The 14,033-nt window shown below is 35.8% G+C and overlaps 1 protein-coding gene across 6 annotated transcripts in view; it reads left to right on the top strand.

Annotated features, from left to right (window-relative positions):
* The window catches only part of LOC147844482 (uncharacterized), a 107,698-nt gene that overhangs the window by 63,758 nt on the left and 29,907 nt on the right, over nucleotides 1-14,033 (top strand). For 5 of the 6 annotated variants that reach the window (XM_087254666.1, XM_087254671.1, XM_087254670.1 and 2 more), the window contains one exon: nucleotides 5,097-5,220. In XM_087254666.1, the coding sequence (XP_087110792.1) occupies nucleotides 5,097-5,209 (113 nt within the window). In that variant the 3' untranslated portion in view covers nucleotides 5,210-5,220. Of the gene's footprint in view, nucleotides 1-5,096; nucleotides 5,242-14,033 lie in introns of those variants that run through there. The other variant, XM_087254667.1, reaches the window with a different exon arrangement.

Genomic DNA, 14,033 nt, shown 5'->3' with positions numbered 1-14,033 from the left:
TGTTCTGACCCTTATAATATAATTTTACTCCTTTTCTTGATGTTGTGCTTTTGTTTAAGCCTCTAAATCCAGCTGCTTCTCAGGTCAGAAGGATAAAAACGGTGACATTTCATCGAGGGCTGCGCTTTTTTGACACGACATTGACGATCTCTGGGCGGTATTTTATCTTTCTATTTCACTTGGGTCCGGGTCATGTTTAAAATATCATCAATTACCACTTCAGGTCCACCCCACATAAAAATTAAGTGCTTTGAAACCCGCTACTTTCTCCCTCGCACAATTATTGAAATTTGGCTCTCAGCCGTAAATAATAACCGTCTCACTTTAGTCGGATTCGCAGGCTCGCTTCTCTGGAGGGCAGGCAGGTGCGACGGTGGGCAGGAAGACGAGTCGTGTTGCATATATATCTTTATGTATAAAGATGTGAGGTCAAGTCTGGTCGATAGGCAATCTCTCAGCTCTAGCGGAAGTGATGGGACTATTTGAGGCTGGAATGGCTCTGTTGTAGTGGAAGGAAAGGCTAATCTGTTGCAGATGGGGTTTGGAGCCAGCAGGTGTGCTGGTCAGCTGGTCGTGAGACCTGTGTGGACACCAGGGTCGAGACGGGGTCTATTGTGACTCTCACTTGTCCTGTTTAAATCTGGGAACTCTTGTATGACAGGGACTATTGTGGAATTGGGTTGTAACATGACTGACATTTTCTGCTCTAATAGACGGGGTTCTTTATAATGCTTTATTATTGTCTGTTCAGACGTTTAAGATTAGAGTCAATATTTTCTATCCCTCTTGTTAAATATAGTTTCATTCATACAGTACATCCTTCACTTGTTCAAAACCTGTTTCTTCACTAAAGAAATATTTTGACTTCTATATAGTAGGACAAAATTGCCTGTTGAAGTCAATGGGTGCCATTGACTAGCATTCTTCTAAATATCTTCTTTTGTGTTCAACTGAAGAACGAAACTCATAGGTGTTTAAAAGGAAAATTTAAGAATAAATTATTTTGAAGAATGCTGGTTGATGGCACCCACTGACTTTCGCAGTCGTTTAAATCTCGTTCTACTATATGGAAGTCAATGGGTGCCATCGTCCAGCATTCTTCAAAATATCTTCTTTTTTGATCAACTAAAGAATGAAGCTCATAAGTGTTTAAAATGTAAATTAAAACGATTTTTTTTATAATGCTGGTTGATGGCACCCATTGACTTCTATAGTAATTTTTATGTTGTCCTACTGTATGGAAGTCAATGGGTGCCAACGACCTACATTCTTCAAAATATATTCTTTTGTGATCAACTGAAGAGTGAAGCTCCTAAGTGTTTAAAATGAAAATTAAAACGTTTTTTTTTTTAAATAATGCTGGTAGATGGCACCAATTGACTTCTATAGTAATTTTAATGTTGTCCTGCTGTATGGAAGTCAATGGGTGCCATTGACCAACATTCTTCAAAATATATTCTGAAGAATACAACTGAAGAATACAACTGAAGAATATAACTGAAGAATGAAGCTCATAAGTGTTTAAAATGAACACAACTTTTTTGAAGAATGCTGGTTGATGGCGCCCATTGACCTCCATAGTCATTTTAATGTTCTCCTGCTTTATGGAAGTCAATGGGTGCGATTAAGCAGCATTCTTCAAAATATCTTCGTTTGTGTTCAACTGAAGAACGAAATTCATCAGTGTTCAAAACAAAAATTAAAAATAAATTATTTTAAAGAATGCTGGTTGATGGCACCCATTGACTTCCGTAGTCGTGTGAATCTTGTTCTACTATATGGAAGTCAATGGGTGCCATTGACCAGCATTCTGCAAAACATCTTCTTTGGTGATCAACTAAAGAATGAAGCTCATAAGTGTTTAAAAGGAAAAAAAAAACACTTTTTTTTTTTTATAATGCTGGTTGATGGCATCCATTGACCTCGATAGTCATTTTAATTTTATCTGACTGTATGGAAGTCCATGGGTGCCATCAACCAGCATTCTTTAAAATCATTTTTAAAGAATATCTTTCCTGTGTTCAACTGAAGAAAGAAATCATACCGTAAGTGTTTAAAACGAAAATTAAAATGAAACTTTTTTGAAGAATGCCAGTCTATGGCATGCTTTGACTTTCATAGTCATTTTAATATGTGATTTTTTTGTCGTTTAAATGATTGTTGCAATGGATATTGTCTGTAAATTATGGCGAAAATGTATGAAAAAAGTCAAATACGACAAAATGTAATGTATTAAATAATGCTTTTAATTCATTTCCATATTGTTTTTTTTATGGTTTAAACCATCCTTGCCAAATAAAATCATTAGTTTATTTCAATAAAACTTACTCACCCTAAACCCCTAAACTTAGTCTACACATTGATTTCAGTGTTCAAATACATATATATATATATAATTTTCTTGTCGGCTTAGTCCCTTTATTAATCCGGGGTCGCCACACAGCGGAATGAACCACCAACTTATCCAGCAAGTTTTTACTCATAAATATATATATATATATATATATATATATATATATATATATATATATATATATATATATATATATATATATATATATATATATTCTTTTTTAAATTGTTATTATTATTTTTAAGATGGCAACACGGTGGCTTAGTGGTTAGCATTGTCGCCTCACAGCAAGAAGGTTTGCTGGTTCAAGTCCCAGCTGGGTCAGTTGGCTTTTCTGTGGAGTTTACATGTTCTCTCCTTGTTGGCGTGGTTTTCCTCCCGGTTCTCCGGTTTCCCCAACAGATCAAAGACATGCACTATAGGTAAATTGGAATAACTAAATTGGCCGCAGTGTATGAGTGTGTGTGTGTGTGTGTATGAGTGTGTATAAATGTCCCAGTACTGGATTGCAGCTGGAAGGGCATCCGCTGCATAAAACATGCTGGAATTGTTTCGGTTCGTTCTGCTTTGGCGACCCCTGATGAATAAAGGGACTAAGCCAAAAAAAAAAATGATTGAATGATTGAATAAACTTTCTTGCAAAAAAAATATATATATATATAATGGCTAAAATCTTGTGGTGTAAAATCTAAAGTGGCCAAATGATTTCAAATGTTTTGTTGCTAATCTACGATCCAGCGAGTCATTTAATTTGTCATCCAATTATTCTAGCGCAGATTTTTTTGTCTTATATATGATTGTTGCAATGAAAATCTTCTGTATTTTTTTTTATATCTTCATACTTTATTTATATCTTAAATGGCACAAATGTGTGAACAAGGGTGACGCAGTGGTGCAGTTGGTAGTGCTGTCGCCTCACAGCAAGAAGGTCGCTGGTTCAAACCTCGGCTCAGTTGGTGTTTCTGTGTGGAGTTTGCATGTTCTTCCTGCGTTCACGTGGGTTTCCTCCGGATGCTCCGGTACAGGTGAATTGGGTAGGCAAAATTGTTCATAGTGTAGGAGTGTGTGTGTGTGTGTACGGATGTTTCCCAGAGATGGTTTGCGGCTGGAAGGGCATCCGCTGCGTATAACGTGCTGGATAAGTTGGTGGTTCATTCCGCTGTGGCGACCCTGGATTAATAAAGGGACTAAGCCGACAAGAAAATGAATGAATGATGTATGAACAAAATAAAATAGGACAAAATGTAATCTAAGAAATAATGATTGTAATGCTTTTTGTCATTGACCTATTTTCTGTTTTACTGTTTAATTCATCGTTACTAAATAAAAGCTTACATTTTTGTTAATAAAATATACTGACCTTAAACTTCAGTGTATCAGTGTTAAAACGTGTGTATGACATAAAGCTATGTTTTTCCTTAAAGTGGCCAGTTATTTGATATAAGTCAGATATTAATGCTAGGCGAAGCCTTAATCCCCCAGGTCCCCCATCTGGCTAATTAAGCTATAATTAGCTGTCTTTTTCAATCACTTTTAAAGCGTATCCCTTAATTTAACCAATCTCTCAGTTACATTAGCAGTATGTTGTCATAAAAATCAGTTAAGCCCTCTCAATTACTCTGCTAATTAAAGAAAATGATCTTAAGGTGAAGTCTCTTTGTCCATTTGCATATTAAAAAGGCAAAAAAATAAAGAGGGAAGTTATTATTTGCGTTAAAAAATGTCCAGTGGTTTTGCACCTTGTGTTAAAAATGAATAAATGTATCACTCATTCGGGTAAAATGATGGAGTCTGGCAGAAAGTTCTTGCTCCTGTAGGTTTGCGTTAGAGCTTCATTTGACTTCCGCTCGCAGGTTTCATGTTCCTGAAATGCCAGGGGGCTGTAAGAGGTACCTGTCAGTGGTGGGAGGTCAAATTAATGATGCTTGACTTGCGTCCATTATATCCCATTAATAACAGTACACGACCCTCTCGGCCTCCTGCGGGAGCCCTTAGACTCATTAAGACATTAGCTATTGTTTCAGGGGAAGTACGTTTAAGGTGATATACCTACCTCATCTAATTGATGAAGAAAATCTCATCAGTTTGAAATGTCCTATACGTCTAACATACTAAAAAAAATAGATATTCTAAAAGGTTGTATTTAATAATTTATTAGTCCATTCTTTTATTTATTTTATTTCTTTTATTTAATTATTTTATTCTAATTACATTAATTTTATTAATTTATTTATTTGATTTATGTATTTTTTATTTATTTTAAGTAATTACATTTCATTTTATTATGTTATTATTTTTATTTTAATTAATTACATTTATTTATTTTATTTATTTATATATTATTTATTTTTAATGTATTTTATTACATTTTTTGTATTTAATTATTTTAATTACATTCATTTATTTCTTTTTTAAAAAATTAATAATTACATTTATTCATTTTATTTTAAATTTATTTTAAATTTATTTTAAGTAATAACATTTATTTATTCAATTTAATTAAATTATTTTAATTATATTTATTCTATTTATTTTCATTTATTTTAATGAACTGCATTTATTTATTTAATTTAATGTATTTTAATCACATTTATTTATTTATTTATTTTATTTTATTACCTTTATTTAGGATTTTTTCCACGTTTTTAGATTTTAACACATTCTCACCCTGTTGTTTACTTGTTTATTTTATTTTTGGCTTTTGTTTTTATCTTACACACTTTCTGAAATCGTTCTTCTCCAGACTCAAACCTCGACATCGTGGTCAACTTCTCTCTGCATGCCAAGTCCACTGACATTCATGGCGAGCTACTGGGCAAACTGGTAACAGCAGGAAAGCCGTCCATACGGAGGTAAACAGTCAGCTGGTAAGTGTGCAAAGAAACGATGTTATATTGCCTCGTAGCATTTTTTTTAAAGACGAAATGCAGCCATACATACATCTGGCTACATAATTCGAAAGTCTCCAGAAATGTATATTGGGCTACGTTTTCAGAATGAGCCTATGTTGATTTTTAAAGTTACAGTGTGTTAATATCTTATTTACTTTTTATCATTGTTACTAGCTGGGACTCCATCATGTAGTGTGTTAATGCACATTTTGAAGTACTGCATATAAGAAAAAAAATGAGTGACTAAAATTTAAAATTTAAAATAAAATTAACTTATTTATTTATCTAAGATGGATTTGGGTTCATTCAAATAATAGGTGATGTAAACACATTTGCTGAATAAACTCTGACATATCATTACTGACGCAACATTACACCCAAATGTCCAATCAGCTGTCTCCATTATACTTGGTTTGTTTACTGTTGGTTGCTTGGTTATCAATACTACAGTCAGCCACTCTAAAAACTTAATGGAAACTACATATGAATTGACTGAATTGACATTTCAGATTATTTTTCCACACTTTGAAAGTTGGAGGAAAATAGCTGGGTTTCCATCCCAATTGATGCTAATCTTTTTAGTCACTCTTCATCCTCCGAATCTGGATACCAGCGGGTCATTCAATCTCTGACACTCAGGTATCCAGGTCCTGGTGTGGTGACCTGCCTGCTGCGGGACAATACGTGAAGGCGCTCCATTACTAAATGAGGCCAGTAAAATGTTTGCCTGGTGTAACCTAAGACCCGAAGCTGTGTTGTCCGTCCTGTTAAAGAGCAGGAGATGAATGTGACACAGAGTTCGGGCATTAGTCACACTCTCTGCTCTTGTGGAACCAAAGCTGCAGTTACAAAACAGGACAAGTACTACAACAACGCTAATTATAGATATCAGTCTTTTTAGAAGGTAACCCAGGAAGGCTTTCCAGAGAGATTACAGCAGTCTTTACTGTTCAAGTAACTTTTAATTTAATCAAATATTTGATACCCAGTATTGCTAATATTTGCTAAAATAATTTATACATCCAATTTATTTCAGTGCTGAGGAAAAATAGTTTGCATAAGAATATTCTTGGCTATTTCAATATTTTGGCTATAGTCAAAAAACAATAAATTATTGATTTTTCTTTAATGCCAAAAATGATTAGAATGTTAAGATCATGTTCCATAGAGATGTTTTTTCCTACTGTAAACTCATCAAAAACTCAATTTTTGATTTGTATTTTGCAAAGCTAAGCACTTCATTTACACAAATTTGAAGGCAATTTTCTCAATATTTGATTGTTTTGAACACTCAAAGGCATTGTGACCAATCATTGTTCTCTCTGAACAAAGCATACATCAATAGAAAGTTCTTTCAGATATGACATTTACGTACGTCTGGTTTTGTTGTCCGAGGTCAAAAATGTTCGTTTTTATCCCTCTGTCTGTACACTTTAACAAACACTGTTTCCACACAATTCCTTCATGTTATCCCAACAAAAATCAATTAAGTTACAGTTTTTCTTGTTTGCTTTGATGCAAAATACAGAACTCAGTGTGAATTCTATTTGGGCTGTCAAATTGGCCTTTTTGAAAAGAATTGGATCAAGAATAAGAAATGCTTTGATTAAACTTATATTGAATTCATGACATTTTTCAAACTGTGGCTGAAAACTAAAATACCGTAAAAAAAATAAAAATAAATAAAAAGAAAATTTTAAAAAGAAAAAAGTAGCAGAAAGAAGCAGAAAAAAGAAAAAAACTAATAAAATATTGTAAATATTAGAGAAAACACATGTAAACCAATATACAGTCAAATATATTAGGATAGCCACTATTGACCTCCTCCATCCATGCTGGCACAGAACAACACAGACCTTCCACCATTTTAATGTTTGCAGACTGATAGCTAAGTGGAGATTTGTGTGAAGTAGTGTCAAATCGGTGCTTCATTGAATTCATACTGATCTTGGTGGTTTCTAATGGTTAGAAATAGATGGTTTCTGTTTGGTTACCATAGCTAAAACAATGAAGTTTGGACTGCTTAAATGACATCCGTGTTAACTGTTTTAAAAAATGGTGCGGAAAATGTGTCAACCCAATGAGAAAGGGTTTACACATTTGCAGGACCGGTCTTCTGCTCTGCTGGGATAGTGATAATGAAAATGAAGTGGAACTTAGTTTCTTTAACCAGGTCAAAGCAAACAAGAAAAACTGTAACTTACTTTTTTAAAGAATTTAAGTGGATTGAGCTTAAAACAATTAATGTGTCCCTAAAGATTGTGTAGATTCGACTTATTTTAAATAATTTGTTTCAACAAGCAGCAAAAAACATTTTTTTTGAGTGTAGTTCAGTATTTGTTAACTATAGGAATGTAAAGATTTGTATCACATATCTATTTCTATATTGCTTTTGTAGTAAACTTGCTATATTTCACACTTGTGGTTGCAAGTGCTTGGAATCCCATGAGATACAGTTCAAAGGAGCTCGAAAGCTGTCTAATTATTTATTTATTTGTTAGTTTTAGGGTAATGCTTAGCATATTATTTTCAAATGTAGTAAACATTAGGTAGGATAGAAATAATATTTTAAAATAGCCTGTTATGAACTGTATAAAGCACCAAGATCGTGTCATTTAATAACAAAACTATTTGATTTTGGACAAAGTTGAAGTCAGAATTATTAGCCAAATTTGAATTGTTTTTATTTTTGAACTATTTCCCAAATTATGTTTTACAGAGCAATGACATTTTCACAGTATGTCTGATAATAATTTTTCTTCTGGAGAAAGTCTTATTTGTTTTATTTTGGATAGAATAAAAGCAATTTTTTTATATTTTCAAAGGCATTTTAAGGTCAAAATTATTAGCCCGTTTAAGCTATATATTTTCGATAGTCTACAGAACAAACCATCATTATACAATAACTTGCCTGATTACCCTAACCTGCCTAGTTAACCTAATTAACCTAGTTAAGCCTTTACATGTCACTATAAGCTGTATAGAAGTATCTTGGAAAATGTCTTGTCAAATATTATTTACTGTCGTCATGGCAAAGATAAAATAAATCAGTTATTGGAAATAAGTAATTAAAACTATGTTTAGAAATGTGTTGAAAAAATCTGCTCTTCGTAAAACAGAAATTGGGGAAAAAATAAACAGGAGGCTAACAATTCAGGGTCCTAATAATTCTGACTTCAACTGTAGGTCTTGAATGTTTTTCGAACAATTTTCATCAGGTCTACCGATCCTGTTCACAAAATTAAATACATAAATTTTAGCATCACCAATCAGCATTTTGACGTCTAAAATATATATGCGCAAACTACTATACTAATACATTGGCGGGGTCAAGATTTTTTGTCTTTGAGAAATCTAAACACATGTTTTGGCACCACTTATAGGACATTTTACTATGAAACTGCTGTAATATGTCCAGGAAACAACAGAATACAATTTTTTGCTAACATTTGGATTGGTACATCTAATGTAATGTAATGTGTATTTATATAGCGCATTTATTGTGTATGGCCATACACCCAAAGCGCTTCACAATCATGAGGGGGGTCTCTCCACACCATCACCAGTGTGTAGCATCCACTTGGATGATGCAACGGCTGCCACAGGACAATGGCGCCAGTGCGCTCACCACACATCAGCTATTAGTGGAGTGGAGAGAGTGATAGAGCCAATTCGGTGGAAGGGGATGATTGGGAGGCCATGATCATAAGGGCCAATAGAGGGACTTTGGCCAGGACACCGGGGTTACACCCTTGCTCTTTCACGAGAAGTGCCATGGGATTTTTAATGACCACAGAGAGTCAGGACCTCGATTTTTAACGTCTTATCAGAAAGACGGCGCCCACTGACAGTGTAGTGTCCCCTTCACTTTTACTGGGGCATTAGAACTCACACAGACCACAGGTTGAACGCCTCCTGCTGGCCTCACTAACACCACTTCCAACAGCCACCTAGTGTTCCCTAGTGGTCTCCCATCCAGGTACTGACCAGGCTCAGGCCTGCCTAGCTTCAGTGAGTAACCGGTCTTGGGCTGCAGGGTGATATGGCTGTGGCTGTGGCTAATGTTAAGTGTTACTTTTACTTCACATTCACTCACTTACTTACCTTCATCCTATTTTGTGCTTTATCAGGAGTCACCACAGTGGAATGGGTAGCCAATTACTCTATCATATATCTTACTGGCTGATGCCTTTTCATCTCTAAGAGTACAACACACTTTGCCACCTTGTCACTTTTTTCCCCCTTATACATATAAACTGGTGTTCAGTGTTTGCCATGTAATCCAACACTAATAATGGAATATCAATGTGCTAATACTTTAGTAGATTATAGATTATAGTATGACTGCATCAGTGTCATTGCTCTGATTGGGGAACCACTGAACCACTGGTGGTCTGAGGTCTCGTCTTTTGCAGCAAACATTAGACTTGGAAAAGTTTAAGAAAAGCAGTCTATCCCCATTGTTGATATACAGTTGAAGTGAGTGATTCGCACTCCTCTAAATTTACTTTTTCATATTTTTCTCAAATTAGGTTTAACAAAGCAAGGAATATTCCACAGTTTATTCATTCACTAATTTTCTTTTTGGCTTAGTCCCTTTATTAATTTGTGGTCACCACTGCAGAATGAACTGCCAACTTATCCAGCATATGTTTTATGCAGTGGGTGCCCTTCCAACTGCAACCCATCACTGGGAAACATCCATACACACTCATTCACACACATACACAACGGCCAATTTAGCTTACCCAACTCACCTATTGCGCATGTCTTTTGGACTTGTGGGAGAAACTGGAGCACCCAGAGGAAACCCACGCAAACCCGAAGAGAACATGAAAAATCCACACAGAAATTTCCACACATTTTTGACCATTATATCATTATCCCCCTTAAGCAATATATTTTTTCGATTGTCTACAGAACAAACCATCGTTAATGATTCATCATCATTCATTTTCTTGTCGGCTTAGTCCCTTTATTAATCTGGGGTCGCCACAGCGGAATGAACCGCCAACTTATCAAGCAAGTTTTTACGCAGCGGATGCCCTTCCAGCCGCAACCCATCTCTGGGAAACATCCACACACACATTCACACACACACTCATAGACTACGGAAAATTTAGCCTACCCAATTCACCTGTACCGCATGTCTTTGGACTGTTGGGGAAACCGGAGCACCCGGAGGAAACCCACGTGAAGGCAGGGAGAACATGCAAACTCCACACAGAAACGCCAACTGAGCCGAGGTTCGAACCAGCGACCCAGCGACCTTCTTGCTGTGAGGCGACAGCACTACCTACTGCGCCACTGCCTCACCCCATTGTCAATGATTTACCTATTTACTCTGTTACCTAATTAACCTAATTAAGCCTTTAAATTGTGCCTTAAGTTGAATACTTGCATCTTGAAAAATATCTAGTGAAACATTTATATACTGCCGAAAAAATCAAATCAGTTATTTCAAATGAGTTATTACAACAATTATGTTTAGAAATGTGTTGAGAAAAAACTTTTTTTTCCGTTAAACAGAAACTGGGAAAAATATTCAGGGAGATATTAATTCAAGAGGGCCGATAATGTTATAATTATTTTATGTTATAATAATTTTATAAATAGTTTTTGTAGATACTTAACTATAAACTTATTTAGTTGGAGTATCTCCTATTCAAGTGTTTCACCTAAATTAATATTTGAATTGAGAAAAAACATAATAATTTTTTTCTTAACTCTGTGCTAGAAAACTTTTGTAATTAAAAGCAGAATATTTATAATTTGAGAACATTTTAATGTAAAGATGATGATACACAATGCCTGAAAATAGACCTTAGCTAGGTAACTAGTAACAGTGCTGCGTAATAGCAAAATGACTTGACTGTTAAACCAGAAAAGTGTGCTTTCACACCAGTGAAAAGATTCAGTTGTTCCGAAACAGGGATTAAAATAGTAACATTGTTGCACTTTGTTCTTGGTGCGGTTCGCTTTCACACAGCAAAGTTTCTAAACGGACCAAAAGAGCTAAAACAAGTCACGTGTGAGTAAACTCTCCTCACATTGGTCAGAGTTTCAGGGTTTATTTTGCAGAGTCCAGCTCAGCTGTCATGAGTCCTTATTTTAATTTATGATGATGAGCATTAAAGACATAATAAGTGAAAAGCTTTGCTTTAATTTTGAATGGTAACAACCACAGACGCCATCACTAATTATAGAGCAGAGATAAGACTTTCTCATACATAGCTGTTGGCTTTTGCAATAGGCTTTACATTATAGAGCGAAATAGCAGATAAACAACTGCAGTTTGGTCAATTTTCCTAACAGATAAACAGCACTAGTTAATAGTTCAGCATGCTTTCACTTTCATATTTTACACGGAATGCACAATTACCGGTAGGAATGGTGACATCCCGCCCTACTCATCATTCTCTCTTCATATAGCCACCTATTACATATCCATAACACACTGTGATATAGCCGGGCTCAGATCTTATCGCTTTCTCACTACAATCAATCCGCCCCCCGAGTTCGTTTCACATGAGCCGAGACTACCTTATTCAGGCGATCTCAGAGCGATTGTTTTGGCGTGGATCTAAGGCCAATTGCTGGATTCACATATGACAAATGAACCGCGCTAACTGGGCAAACGAGATCAACAACAAAAGTCTAGATGTGAAAACACCCTTAGAGTATCGTTCCTATCAATCATTACTTCGCTTCGGTGTAACCAACATAGGCTCATTCTGAAAACGTAGCCCTATATACATTTCTGGAGATCGCAAATTATGTAGCCAAAGCTACGTATGGCTGCATTTCCTTTTTAAAACAAATGCTACGGAGGGGTATGATGGCGTTCCTTTTCCCGCTTACAAGCTGACCGCTTACCTTTGTATGGATGGCTTTTCTGCTGTTACCAGTTTGTCCGGTAGCTTGAAATGTATGTTGGTGTTCTTGAGACTCAGAGCAAAGTTGACCACGACAATGGGGGTTGAACGGTTCCAAAAAGCAGGTAAGACAAAAGCAAAAAAATTAAATAAAAAAGTAAATAACAGGGTGAGAATGTGGTAAATTTTGAAAATGTGGTCAAAATCAGGCGAGTGCTTTTTTTCTGAATTGCTTTTTAAAAAACTAAAGTTAGGCTTAGGAAAGGGGGTGGGCGGGTCAATCGATACTTTTTAAAACACTATTGGTTGGATTTAGGGAAGTCAGTTTAAACGAGAAGAGCAAGCCCAAATATCACTCGCAAAAGAAAACTGAGATCTGAAAAAGCGTACAAAGCAGTCTATGGTGGATATGCAAAAACTGCACAAACACGTAGCTCTTGGGACGTATTTGGCACTCACCAGAAGCGGATACAGTGGTACATAACCAGAATGAGCCTGGGTTGGATGTAACTGCAGAAGAGTCATGCTTTAAATATGAAAATTCACTTTTTTTTAATCGAGCGATATGCTAATGGTCTAATCTGATTCAATTATCTATGCTAAGCTAAGCTAAAAGTAAGATCGGCTGGATTCAAAACTGGCAAATCTTAACTGATACCCTTAAGGGACTTATAAGTGAGCCTATTTCCAAAATAAAAAGCGATCCTTTTCTTAAATACCAGCTGTAAACGAGGCTGTTGAGTTCTTTAGCAGTCAATCATTGTCACACTTGATCTCGCTCGATCCATTCAAAGCCGCGGCCTCGGTCGGACGGCACGGTAATGATATTCTTATCAATCATGTGAGAGATGTTCCAGCTTTAGTCCTCACTCGGCCTCCTGCTGAGACTTAATCTCAGCCTAGACAACACAGTTGCAGAGTCCTCTTATGAACAGCAGAGTGTAAGTCTTGTGTCAAGTATCGACTAGACTGTGAATAGAGGTGCGTGAGTGTGTGAGGGGTGGCTAACCTCTCACCAGCTGCTGGGCTGTTCAATCTTTGGTTTTGGTCTCCGTAACACCCCGGGGTAGCAATAATGCAACAGCAGCTTATCCCAATCAATAGCTTCATCTCACTTTTGGGGGGCTTTAGTGCCGAGTCCCCAGAGTGCACTCGTCTGTTTGCAAGCACAATTATGAGCATGTTTGATCTGTTTTTGATGTTTCTCTTTCCCCCTTTGGGGTTCGCTGGGAAAACATTTGCGAACACTGTGCGCTCATATGGTTTAAGTATTGAACTGTTTGACTTCTGTGGAGAACATTGCAAAATCAAATCTTAGATAAACCAGGGGGAAGGGAGTTTATTTGAATTATCTTAGATTTCTGGTTTGCTTTCTGTTGATGTTAATGACAAAAATGATTGTTCAAATAATAGTAATTGTTCATTAACATAAACATACACAAAGTGGTACAGACCATTGAATACAAGGGAAGGAAGTTTTTTAAATTATCTTAGATTTTTGGTTTGCTTTCTGTTGATGTTTATGACAAAAAAACATGTTAAAATGTTCGTATGGAAATGTTAGTAAATCCTTATGAGTTTCTTTTTTCTGTTGAGCACAAAAAGAAGATATTTTGAGAATGTCAGAAACTGGTAACCATTGACTTCCATAGTAAGAAAAATAACTACGGTTGAAGTCAGAATTATTAGCCCCCCTGTTTATTTTTCCCTCGCTTTGTTTTTATCAGAGAGCAGATATTTTTTTCAACATATTTCTTAACATAATAGTTTTAATAACTTATTTCTAATAACTGATGTATTTTACCAGTCAGCTGGTAAGCGCGAAAAAAGGACCGACATACTGTAATAAAAACATATTATTTACATTAACGTTTGACCTTACATGAATGCGTTTTTAATGCTGAAACAGGCTGT

This window comes from Danio rerio, chromosome 5, assembly GCF_052040795.2.
Source record: "Danio rerio strain M-AB ecotype USA chromosome 5, GRCz13ab, whole genome shotgun sequence".
Classification (NCBI taxonomy): Eukaryota; Metazoa; Chordata; class Actinopteri; order Cypriniformes; family Danionidae; genus Danio; species Danio rerio.
The sequence above is the reverse complement of the archived record's forward strand: the minus strand, read 5'-3'. Positions and strand labels throughout refer to the sequence as shown.